At 40.2% G+C, this 12,500-nt stretch overlaps 1 protein-coding gene across 2 annotated transcripts in view; it reads left to right on the top strand.

Moving 5' to 3' along the window:
- LOC129739725 (aminopeptidase N) overlaps positions 1-12,500 on the top strand; it is a 56,728-nt gene that overhangs the window by 34,013 nt on the left and 10,215 nt on the right. For both annotated transcript variants that reach the window (XM_055731233.1, XM_055731232.1), the window contains exon 2: positions 10,017-10,930. In XM_055731233.1, the coding sequence (XP_055587208.1) occupies positions 10,098-10,930 (833 nt within the window). In that variant the 5' untranslated portion in view covers positions 10,017-10,097. The remainder of the gene's footprint in view (positions 1-10,016; positions 10,931-12,500) is intronic.

Below are 12,500 nucleotides of genomic sequence, written 5' to 3'. Positions count from 1 at the left end.
TCCTATGTACTCACTGGAAAAAAAGATGTTACAAATAATCATGGAACCATTTCTTGTACCCTAATGATTTCCCATGTCATGTTTGGTTCCATTTGTTTAATAAGTTCTTGGTTTATGCAAAACAATTTGATGTGAGATGTGAGATCCCCTCTTCCCTAACTTTATCCTCAATTGAATTAGAAAGGAGTCTCGAATAAGCATATAATCATTCATCGTATCCAAATGCTCTCCTATGTCAAATTTGTTTCCATTTGCTCGATTGATTCTCGAGTTATGCGAAAAATTGTAACGGAGCCCCTTTCTCTCCTTCCTTTCATCCACTGGAAGGAGGCAGAAGTACCAAATATTCATAGAAACATTTCTCGTAACTACTCAAATAACCTACCAAGAGAAATTCGTTTCCATTTGCTGGATAAGTTCTCGAATGATGTAAAAAATGGCGTGAGAGCACCCTCGCACCTTAAAATTTCCCCACAGTGAGAAGAGGGGGTTATTTTTTTTTTTTGTAACTTCTTTATTTGAAACGGCTCGTACCTTTAGGTTTTAAGGAGCCAAACTCCTTTTTCTGTTTTTTTACAATGGATTGCTTAACTTATCACTTTTTCATAGAAAAAAGAAAGATAGAAAGGGAAACATGAAAATAAAGAGAATCATGTCGGAGGTCAATAGTTTTAAGGAAAAGGTATATTTCGAACATGTAGTCCAAGTCCATCACGGCCAATACATCCCTCACTGGAACGTTGGGTGGCTTTCCTCGGGCCCTAAGGGAGTCAATAAAATTCGTTCTGGCGACAAGATGGTCCTCACACGACCAAACAATATGCTCTATGTCATGGTAACCTTTGCCACAGCCACATAGATTGCTGCCAGCAAGATTAATACGATAGAGTACCGCGTCTAAGGAATAATGATTGGACATGAGACGAGAAAATATACGAATAAAATCTCGACTCAGGTCCAATCTATTAAACCAGGGTTTAAGGCTTACCCTTGGGATAATCGAGTGCAGCCACCGACCCAACTCATCCTCGTCCCATTTGCGCTGCCAGTTGGCAAGAGAGTTTCTCCGAACCAGGAAGTAAAACTCGTCGAAGACAATTTCACGCTGATACGTGTCGCCTTCCGTAGCACCGACCTTTGCCAGAGAGTCAGCCTTCTCATTGCCCATAATCGAACAATGTGAAGGGACCCAAACAAAGGTGATGGAAAAGCAACTTCTTGATAAAGCACTCAAAAGAACTCGTATTTTCTCAAGGAAGTACGGTGAGTGCTTTCCCGGTCTTAATGAACGGATTGCTTCAATAGAGCTGAGACTATCCGTTACAATATAATAGTGTTCAACTGATCTTGAGGCGATGCTGTCCAAAGCCCAATGAATAGCTGCTAACTCTGCAATATATACAGAACACGGTGACTGAAGATTGTAAGAGGCGTTTGAGATTTCGTTGAACACTCCAAATCCCGTTGATTCATCTATGAGTGACCCATCGGTAAAGTACAATTTATCAGCATGGACGTGCCTATATTTAGCATAAAAAATTCTCGGAATTAAAAGTGGGCGATGCGTTTCCAAAATTCCACGAATTTCCTGCTGCATAGACAAGTCAAACTGGACAGAAGAATTTCCGTAATCTGGGTTGCAAACACGAGATGGATAGTACGAGGAAGGATTTACCTCCATGGATATAAATACATGATATATAGACATAAATTTTGTTTGAACATTTTGTTCAAGTAACCTTTCGAAATTTACAATCACCAATGGGTTCATGACCTCACACCTAACGAGGAACCGAAGTGATAGTAGATTGAATCGATCTTTCAAAGGGAGTATTCCTGCCAAAACTTCAAGACTCATGGTATGCGTTGAGGGCATACATCCCAAAGCGATACGCAAGCAACGATATTGTATTCGCTCGAGTTTGATGAGGTGAGTTTTGACAGCTGACTGGAAACAGAAGCTACCATATTCCATCACTGAAAGAATAGTTGTTCGGTACAGTTTTATAAGATCTTCTGGATGGGCTCCCCACCAAGTACCAGTGATTGATCGGAGAAAATTTATTCTTTGTTGGCATTTTCCTTTCAGATACTCAATATGGGCCCTCCAGGTACACTTGGAATCAAACCAAACCCCAAGATACTTGAAACACCTCGATTGAGTGATCGTTCTGCCTAGGAGTTGAAGTTTAGGTTGAGCAGGTCTACGTTTCTCAGAGAAAACAACCATCTCCGTTTTCTGTGGAGAAAACTCAATCCCAAGCCCCAAAGCCCAGGAAGACAATCTGTCTAAAGTATCTTGTAATGGTCTGTGCAGATGAGGCTCAGTAGATCCTGTGACAGACACCACGCCGTCATCTGCAAGTTGTCTTAGAGTGTAGCCTTCAGAGAGACAACTGTCGATGTCACTCACGTAAAAGTTGTACAAAAGTGGACTCAAACATGAACCCTGAGGGAGGCCCATGTGAGAGGTTCTCCTAACTGCAATATCTCCATGAGCAAAGTTCAAATGTTTCTCACAAAGCAAGCTGTATAAGATGTTGTTCAATAGTGGAGGTAGACCCCGGGAGTGCAACTTGTCTGACAACACCTCTATTGAAACTGCATCAAAAGCTCCCTTTATGTCTAGAAACACTGAAGCCATTTGCTCACGTTTTGCGTACGCCATTTGTATCTCTGAAGACAGCAAAGCAAGACAATCGTTTGTCCCTTTTCCCCTTCGAAACCCAAATTGAGTATCTGAAAGGAGGCCATTTGCTTCTACCCATTTATCCAAACGAAACAAAATCATTTTCTCCATCAATTTGCGTATACAAGACAACATCGCTATTGGACGATACGAATTGGGGTCAGACGCTGGTTTTCCGGGCTTTTGGATAGCAATGACTCTCACTTGTCTCCACTCTTGGGGAACAATGTTGTGTTCCAATAATTGATTGAATAAATTTAATAAGCGAAATTTTGCGGCATCGGGAAGATTTTTCAACAAGTCAAATTTGATTTTATCAATTCCCGGAGCTGAATTGTTGCAAGAGAGGAGGGCAAGAGAGAATTCTACCATAGAAAATTTGGAATCAAGATCGCATCTATTAGATGGCACTTCACGAATAATTTTTTGCGCCGGTGTGGAATCTGGACAAATTTTTCTTGCAAACTTGAAGATCCATCCATGTGAATGTTCTTCACTTTCATTAGTTGATGATCGATTGCGCATAGTTCTTGCCACCTTCCATAAGGTACTTAGGGAAGTTTCGCGTGACAAACCTCCCACAAAATTTCGCCAATACGCCTTCTTCTTCACCTTGATCAATTTTTTAAATTGATTTTCGAGGGAAACATAAGCATTAAAACTGTCGATGGAGCCGTCTTTGCGGAAGGATTTGAACGCGTTCGATTTATTCATATAAAGCTCAAAGCACTGGTTGTCCCACCATGGATTGGGAGGCCTTCGGCGAACAGATGAACTTGGTATGGGCTTCGTTTGAGAGCGAACAGCACAATCGTAAATCGCACCTGCAAGAAAGTTATATTCCTCCAAGGGAGGTAGAAAGTCGACAGAATCCATGGCTGTTATTATCGCTTCCGAATATTTTTTCCAATCGATGTGTCTCGTAAGATCGTATGTCAAATTTACTGGATTTGAAGTGTTGACCCCATTGGTGATTGTAATTTCGATAGGCAAATGATCACTACCATTGGGATCCAATATTATCTTCCATTGGCAATCCAATGATAGTGAATTTGAGCAGAGCGAGAGATCAATAGCACTTTGTCTTGCCGGAGGTTTAGGGACCCTTGTTTTTTCACCCGTGTTTAAAATTGTTAGATTAAAACTGTCACAAATGTCATAGATAAAAGTAGAACGACTGTCGTCAACTTGTTCTCCCCAGACAGTTCCATGCGAATTGAAATCCCCCAGGATCAACCTTGGTTCAGGCAAAACTGAACAAAGGTTCTCTAGGTGACTTCGATCCACTGCAACCCTCTGAGGCCAGTACAAACTGACAACACATAAGTCCTTACCTCTTATAGTTGTATGACAAGCAACAGCCTCAATCCCTCCTGACAAAGGAAGGGGGATACTATAAAAGGAGTGGTGTTTATTGATCCCCAAAAGCACCCCTCCATAAGAATCGTCCCGATCCAAACGGATAATATTGAAGTCGTGGAATGAGATGTTAGATTGTGAAGAGAGCCAAGTTTCGGACAACGCAAAAATATCACAACCAGATTTATGAAGCAAATAATTGAGAGAATCCATTTTAGGCAAAAGACTACGACAATTCCACTGTAAAACAGTGATATCTCTGGCTTCTGTTGAATTAGCCATCGAGAGAGATAAACACTGAAAGGAGGGGCCAAGTTTGCAGCAATTGCTGAAAAAGTGTCTTTACAATAGGCAGCATTGAGGTAACAATGCTTCTTACGGACTCAGAAACATCAAAACACGAAAATATTCCGTTCAAAATATCAGACAACTTAAAGAGTCCCGATTGAATAGTTGGTGTTGATGAAACTATCTTGGATGTTGAGGCTTTCGATGATCCTGCGATTGTTGGGTCATTTGGAGGTGAAATTGTTGCACGAAATCCCGGAGGAACTTGTGTTTCTTTTTCTATTACAGTCGATCTGTTTATAAAGTTGAATGGAGATATAACCGGAGAGCCTTTTCTCTTTATCTTTGAGGAGGATGCTTTAGCACGCTTTCTGGAGTTCTCAATCATGACAAATGGTCGCCCTTCATCAGCTGAGTCGGTATCACCTACATCAATTGGCAGCGCAGCAAACACGTTGTTGGATTGGGCCGGTGGGGAGGCGCTCTTAAGAATTGCAGCGTAAGAACGTTTTGAACGTTCTTGTAGAGAACGCCTTTGTTTCTCCCAGCGATTGTTGAAAGCTTGACAAGTAGATATTTCATGAGGGGGGCCTCCACAATAAATGCATTTTTCTTCAGTAGCTTGACAAGCTCCCTCCTCATGAGTTTGTCTGCAACCAGAGCAGCGTGATTTATTGCCACAATGTGATGCTGTATGTCCTAGCGTCTTACAATTGGTACAATTCATCGGACGTGGTACAAAAAGTCGAACCGGTAACCTCAACATTCCGTCAATCAAGACGTAGTGAGGGAGGGCGGTACCTTCAAAGGTAACACAGAATGAAGCTGACGGAGAATACTTTTTAATACCATTAACAGAGCTGGAAGTTCTGAGTTGGCGGCAATCCAGGATTTTGACCGAAGTCGTATCGAGGCTCTTGAACTTTCCAACCCCATTGGTCTTAATGTATTCTTCCGACAGACTCATGTCCGTGATCACGCCCTCAATCTCTACGTTTTGAGACGGAATGTAGACCCGGTACTCTAAAATAAAATGTTTGCTGGCAGCAATCTCGTTAGCAGCCTGCAAACTAGTTACCATAACCCGCAATTTGTTCGGCGTAATCTTTGTGATATTGGTCACAGAGGGCCATCTCACCAGATCCTTTGTAATCTGCACAACATTCAAAACTTTTCCATTCGGCTTGGGCCGAAAGAAAATCACCCACGGACCAGAGAAAGATGGATTTTCCGGATAAACCCGAACCCGGGGGGCCACACGAGTTTTTGTGGATGACTGCGGTGAATCATCCACTGGAATATCATTAGCGCCGGAATGACCCGGTTCCTCTTCTGAAACCATTTTCTCCGGAACAATCAGATCATTCAGGCGCCCAACATTTCCGTGGATGACTCGCCCATCATCACCAAAGACCGGTGGGACTAATCCCCCGGCTTCGTTCATATTCAATTACGGGGACAGCAATGTCTTCCGTATTTAAATATGAACGAAGTACAATTATCTTAGTTAAGAAATAAAAGTGAAAAAATATTCAAATAGAAACGAGATCAGAAAGGAAAAAAAGGGAAAAAAGAAAAACAAACTTTTTTTTATTCTGCTGATTTTGATCTTCCAGTTGTGATAAATCCAGCGGCTTCGTTTTGTGGCCGTCCCTCACAAGTTTTTGCATCGGCACAACGATCCAGCCGATATGCGGTGATGACCTTCAAAGTCACCACGTGGTACGTAGATAGTATATAAACCTCCTTTGTTCTCCGCAACAGCACTTGCCAAAAAAAAAACCACCGAGATGGAAAAAAGTGTTCACTATTTCACAGCACAAAATAAAACCCCACTATTGTTGGATGGGGAAAAAATGTCTGCACTGGATTAGCATTCTAGCTAACCGGTCCCGGTAAACACAAACCGAACTTATCCGGTAATCGGCACTACGGTGTACTATTGTTTCGCGAACTAGCAAAGATTTAAAAGCACGACCGCACTTGCCAAGAGCTTCGACTCGAATGAAGAGGGGGTTATGAAAATGTCTGAAAACTTATCTCGTATTCAAATACCTTCCATGCCAAATTTAGACCCATATGATTTATAAGTTTTCTACTAAGGCTGGAAAACTTAAAGCCCCTCCCCCCTTTCAATCTCTCCATAAAAAGGAGAGAAGGTTATCAACCTTTCTCGTACTCAAATACTCCTTTAAGCCAAATTTGGTTCTGTTTGCTCGAATAGTTCTCAAGTTATACAATAAAAATTTATATTAGCCCCCCCCCCTCTTCCTGTTTATATCCCCACTGAAAAAGGGAGAGGTCCAAAATGACCATTGAAACATTTCTTGTGTTCCAATACCGAATAACCGAATACCGAATTTGGTTCCAATATCTTGATCAGATCTCGAGTTATGTGGAGAATTGTAAGGTATCCCTCCTTCCTTTCTCCCCACCTAATATTGAAACATTCCTCGTACCCAAATACCATCCCATGCCAAATTTGATAACATTTGCTTGATTAGTTCTCGAGTTATGCATACAGTTGTCTTTTGTTTGGGGGGCCTCTCCCCCCTCCCCCCTCCCCCTCCAAGAGAAAGGGAAGGGTCTCAAACCATAATAGGAACCTTCCCCTGCCTCCAATACCTGCCAAGTTTCACGCAAATCGGTTCTGTAGTTTCCGAGTCTATAGGGAACAGATAGACAGACAGAAATCCATTTTTATATATATAGAAGATAGATTTATTAAGAATTTAGGAAAAAAAGGAAGCAAACATCCATTATCCCAATTTTTTCGTGTTTACCTTTAACGGAAATGTATTAGATTGTTTTCTCATCCATAGCAAACATTCTATAGAACTCGAAGTTTCTGTCCAGAATTTGGAATTTCCCCATCCAGAGAATCCTGAGAAGTATTTGTTTTAGTTTTCAAGAAACTCTCAGATACCTTTCGGTAAAATTAAGTGTTTGGTCGTATGTGAGATTTTGCAATTTGAATGAATGAAGTTCAAAAAGTCAAATTTTTTATTCATTAATTGAATTTCTGTATCTCTCTCAAGACTAGATTATTTGAGGATCGTTTAATGTTCTCAGATAATAAATCCAGTAATAACCAAATCTAAAATTAAAAGATACAATTGGAATGAAACATGTGTTAATTTGTAGGTCTGAAACATGAAAATACCTCATTTCCAAATTATCTTAATTTTTCTTCCCCATGTGTTTCAAAGGATCTTTACAAATCAAATACCTACAATGTTTAATCTTTGAATGCAATCGCTGAGCACATTTTTCCAAATCCTACTTATCTCAGGACAAAAGCTAACATGTTTGCCCAAACAATGCGAATCGATCGCGTTCTAATTCATTTCAAGGGACCTAAATCCGTGACCGGTCAGTCAGATTTGCCTGCACCCTCCTACGCGTTAAATCAATTCAAACTGCTGCGGTTCTCATAAATCTCCCCATGCACCATCATCTTCCATTTAACTTCGAGGTTCCGATGGCCGATGACCGATTGGCAAAACGAAAGCCAACAACCAGCAGAAAAATGCCACATAATTGGAGCTAAAGTGAATTGAGTGTAACAAATTGAACCAACGAAAGAACAGTTGGATGAATTAAATCTTTATCTCTCCTGGGGGAATAAACTTTATACGATAGTTTTGGTGCTAGTGGATGAGCTCTTTGCAGATGCTGGATGTATTTCAATGACTGTGATGGAGAATCAAATGCGGAATGGTGGAATTCGTTATAGACGTTATGGTTCGCTCTGTGGGGTTTTATCTTGGTTGAAATAATTCAATCAAAAGATTTAGATCAACGTTCGAGTTTGATATTGCTAGTTTATTTTTCCTCTAGTTCTAGTGTAACATTCGGTTCGCAACTTTCCAATGAGGAAAGGAGTGAGCTCGATTTGAGTTCGTTCATTAAAATACAGCTGCGTGATGACGTTTACGCATGTTCGAAATTGTTCGGATGACCTAATTTACTTTAAAAAAAACTGGCCAATGAAATCTGTCCACCTTAAATGAATGAAATTATCCTGTGTAAGTATCCTAACGGATACATACATCTGTTCTAATAAGAATTTATCAATACATGCTTGAGAAAAAATACTTCAAGCGTATTTTAAGCCATCCAATTAGACTTTACGTGAAATTCACGAGCCAGTAACGTCCACGTAGTTAGTATGTAAAGAAGTTACTACCCGGGCGTTCTAGAAGACACGAGTAGAATCGATATGATGCAAAATCTTAGTTGATGTGAAAAATCCAGTAGAGATATTTTCTAAACAATTTAATGTGTTTGTCACTGACACTTTCATCCCTGAGTATGAATCAGATAATCTCGAACTTCCGTCTTTGTAGCTTTTATGATAAAAAAACTGCTTACAGAGATAGGTGCTAGCAAACATTGCAAGAATTCTGATTGAAAATTTACGCAATACGACCAATACACGCAAAATAATGTGTACGTAATGGCTACGTGAAAAACTACATAATTTTTATCGATTTTATGATTTTCACGTAGATGCTATGGAATAAATATGGAAACGCGCTCCTGTAAGAATCGGTGCATAATGAACAAAAAATAAAATATACGTGATTCTTTAAGTTTAACATGATGTGATAACGAAAAATTCGTTAATTTCGTGACTTTCGTGACCCTGTAGAAATAAAAAAAAAGTTGAATAAATAAAAATGAGTTTTCTTAATAGTCAATAAGTCTCCTTTCACGGATCCGTCGAGAATTTGTTTTCTTGTAATCTCTGGCAGGCACTTGGATTTACGTGATCCGTCAATATGCCCAAGATCATAACACCAACCAACCGCAAATGGATGTCCCGTGGCCTGGAGGAATATAAAATTCCGTTAGAACTTTCAATTTCTTTGTCCAAATCAACGGTTAATCTATTCGGCCACGAGTCTCGAATATTGTGACAGGTATCAGGTATCAGAAAAGGGGTAGGCTTAATAGTGGCACGTTAACAAAACCATCGGAAAAATTGTGCCTAGCTTTTTTCACAGATTTCATCATATACATGAGAAACCTGAAAACCATAAAAAGGATTAGAAAATAAATTTAATACATATATAGGGTATAAAGCCGATCAACGTTGAGATTTTGAAGCATTGAAGCTTGTAACCACATTGGGTGAAGAATGACAGAACGTAGTTCTTGATTGAATTCTTAGAATTAGATACACTTATTACAAGATAAGCGAGAGTACTTAAAAGGTTTCAAGCAAGCGAAAAACAGGTATATACAAGCTGAATAAATCATACATAATTGATTTACAACCACGAAATTCAGGAGATTTGAGTTCACAATGATCAGAAAATGTTCTAACCAGGATGCTACAATGAGGGCAAATAAACGATTTTATAATGGCAAAGTTGGTATTTAGCCTATCCACATAGGGATTTTGAAATTGGTACCAGAAGTACATTTGCTTTTCATTTCAAACATTTGTAGACTAACGTTGATAAAAATGTAATTAACACATCTCAATCAGCGGCGTCGCTCCATTCCGATGTGTTCAGTTGAAGTGAAACTTTCTTCAACATGTAAACAGTAGCCAGCGTCTCGTCTTTAAGAACTTTCAATTGATTGGCGTAACTCTTAATTAAACTTAATTACAGAGAGACTTGATAATTGTTTGCTATCATTTATATCTTCTATTCTCGTCCATCCTCAGATCGTTCCAATGAATTAATCCAGCCGGCAACGATTTCCAGCGTGTGGCACTTTTTATTACGACCAGGGCACGGCTCACAAGATGAACAACGCGAGCGGCAAGATGCAAATACGGGAGAGCTTCGCGATGGCGCCGGATGGTGGACCAGTGGTTGGTGCCTACAGCGAAAGCCGAGGGTTTTTCATAACCCGTATGGCACTGCTGACAACGGTGGCAATTTTCAGTTGTTTACTGGTGGGCACAGGACTTCTCATATATCAGTTCGCCAGTTGCCAGCAGGATGCACCGGTTCATGCCAGCATTTGTGATCATCCCTCCTTCCATCATTATCCGTCATCAAGTTCCAATAATGTGTCGTGGAAACATCATCTTCCTGACACAACAACGGATTCATCAACATCAACGACCACCTCCTCGACAGCAGCATCCTTGAGCACAACAGCCAGTAATAGTGGCGCTGTACCACAGGATGTTCCGGATTCCTCTGAGTCACCGCCTTCCGACCAAGGCAATGTTCGGTTACCGAGGTCGATCGAACCTGTGGCATACAATATCAAACTGATTCCATTCATTTTCGAGAACAATTTCACCTTCGACGGAAGTGTCGACATTAAAGTGCGGGTAGTGGAAGATTGTGACAACATAACGCTACATGCGGTGGCTTTAAAAATTCACGATGCTCAGGTCTGGCGGCAGCAGAGCAAAGATAGTGAAAATGATCTGGCAGCCCCCACGGAACAGCTTGGAATCGAGAAACAGTTTATCGTGGAAAGTCAGCAATTTTTCGTTTTGAAACTGAAACGGAAGTTACATGCCGGAGATGAACTATCGATTGTGATAAAATATACTGGGTTTTTGAACGAATATCTTCAAGGGTTTTATCGGAGCTCCTACAACGTCAGAAATGAAACGATGTGAGTTTTCTATTTTAGTTATCTTATGTTTATGAGGCTTTTAGCAAAAATGATTGAATGAAATCAAAGTTAAATGAATTTTGATTATCAAGTTACCTACAAACTAATTTGACGCATCCTTCTATAGTATACTTTTAATCAGTGTTCGGCATCTCTAACTGAAAAATTAGCGACCCTTATTGAACCGCTAATTCAGGTTAAATTAGTGATCGCTAATTAAAACTGAAAAATTAGCTCAAAAACTTATCGTTTAAAATTTAAAGCGCTTATCGCTAACCGCTAACTGTTGACCAACAAAATATTGAACCGAAAAATTATGATTTTTTTTTATTTCATGTAAATTGGACACATGTTTATTTTATGTGTATGTTTACTCATAATTCACCAAAAAATGCCAACACAGTTGTTTTAAACTTCTTAGAACAACCCAAAAATATCAATTGGTTTAAGCATTGATTTTGGTTGTATCTCGATGCCTTTTTTAAAACACTAATTCCAGATCCAAACTGTAACCTCCTACTCGGTTACAACCTGTATTTTATGCCTTTCGGTGTCAGTTTTGTCTCGAATAAAATAAAATGTAGGTAAATGTACGTATTCACGCATTAAAGTTTTGAATTATATAAATTTAAATGAATTAATTTTGGACATTTTGATAAAAGATAGGAGATTAGCAGATTTTTTTCCGTGTAGCAGTTCAGGATGACTCAACTGCTAGAATATCAAACTTCCTGACACATGTCACAAAAAAAGAGCGAGATGGCTACATCGCCTCAGATGCAGTGGCCCAATCAGATGCAACGGCTTTGCCGATCTTCAATTCAGGCGGAGTTTATATAAGGCCTCTAAGGCTCCACCCATTGGCCGGCCTCTTTGATACCTTGGAGTTCGCGTCCGAAGTGTCGTCCAATCGTTGTGCCCGCCAACATCCGTTTCCGTCAACCAAGCGTCGTTTCCGTTTTTTGACCTTGGTTTAAGTGCTCAGTTTGTTCAGTGAAAGGCACTGTGCAAACAGATTTAAGTGCCCGCGACTCCAAGAAGATTGGACAGCCGTCCGTAACCATACGGCTCAGTACACGCCGTCCGTCAACATACGGCTGGGCATTCCCGGCCGTACGACAACCTACGGATCGGGAAAATATCGAGAACTGCGGTTCTTGGTTAGCTACAACAGTTACCGGATAACAAGACGAGGTCAAGGCAACTTCCGCCATAACGCCGGAGGCAGGCAGAGGGCAAAACGACATCACCGATCGTTGGTGAACTGGGCCAAGTTTTCTTGCTTTTTGCTCAATAAAAGTAATTTTAATTGCCCCTTAAAGATTTTTGGTTCTTTATTGCGTGCACCGAAAAGCGTTAAATACGGGTTATAACGGGGTGCGAGGAAGCGGATATCGAACAGGTTGGTAAGTGTTTCCTAGCTACGACGAGCTGAGTCTAATTTTTTTTTGTGTTCAGTCTGATGCAAAATCTTAAACCATCTTTTACTTTTCTTCAAAATTTTTGTATTTGTGTATTGTATTTTTCTAAATGCAATGCATATAGGGTAGACAAACTTTTAGAATTCACT

The sequence above is a fragment of the Uranotaenia lowii genome, chromosome 1, assembly GCF_029784155.1.
Source record: "Uranotaenia lowii strain MFRU-FL chromosome 1, ASM2978415v1, whole genome shotgun sequence".
In the NCBI taxonomy this organism is placed as follows: Eukaryota; Metazoa; Arthropoda; class Insecta; order Diptera; family Culicidae; genus Uranotaenia; species Uranotaenia lowii.
The sequence above is the reverse complement of the archived record's forward strand: the minus strand, read 5'-3'. Positions and strand labels throughout refer to the sequence as shown.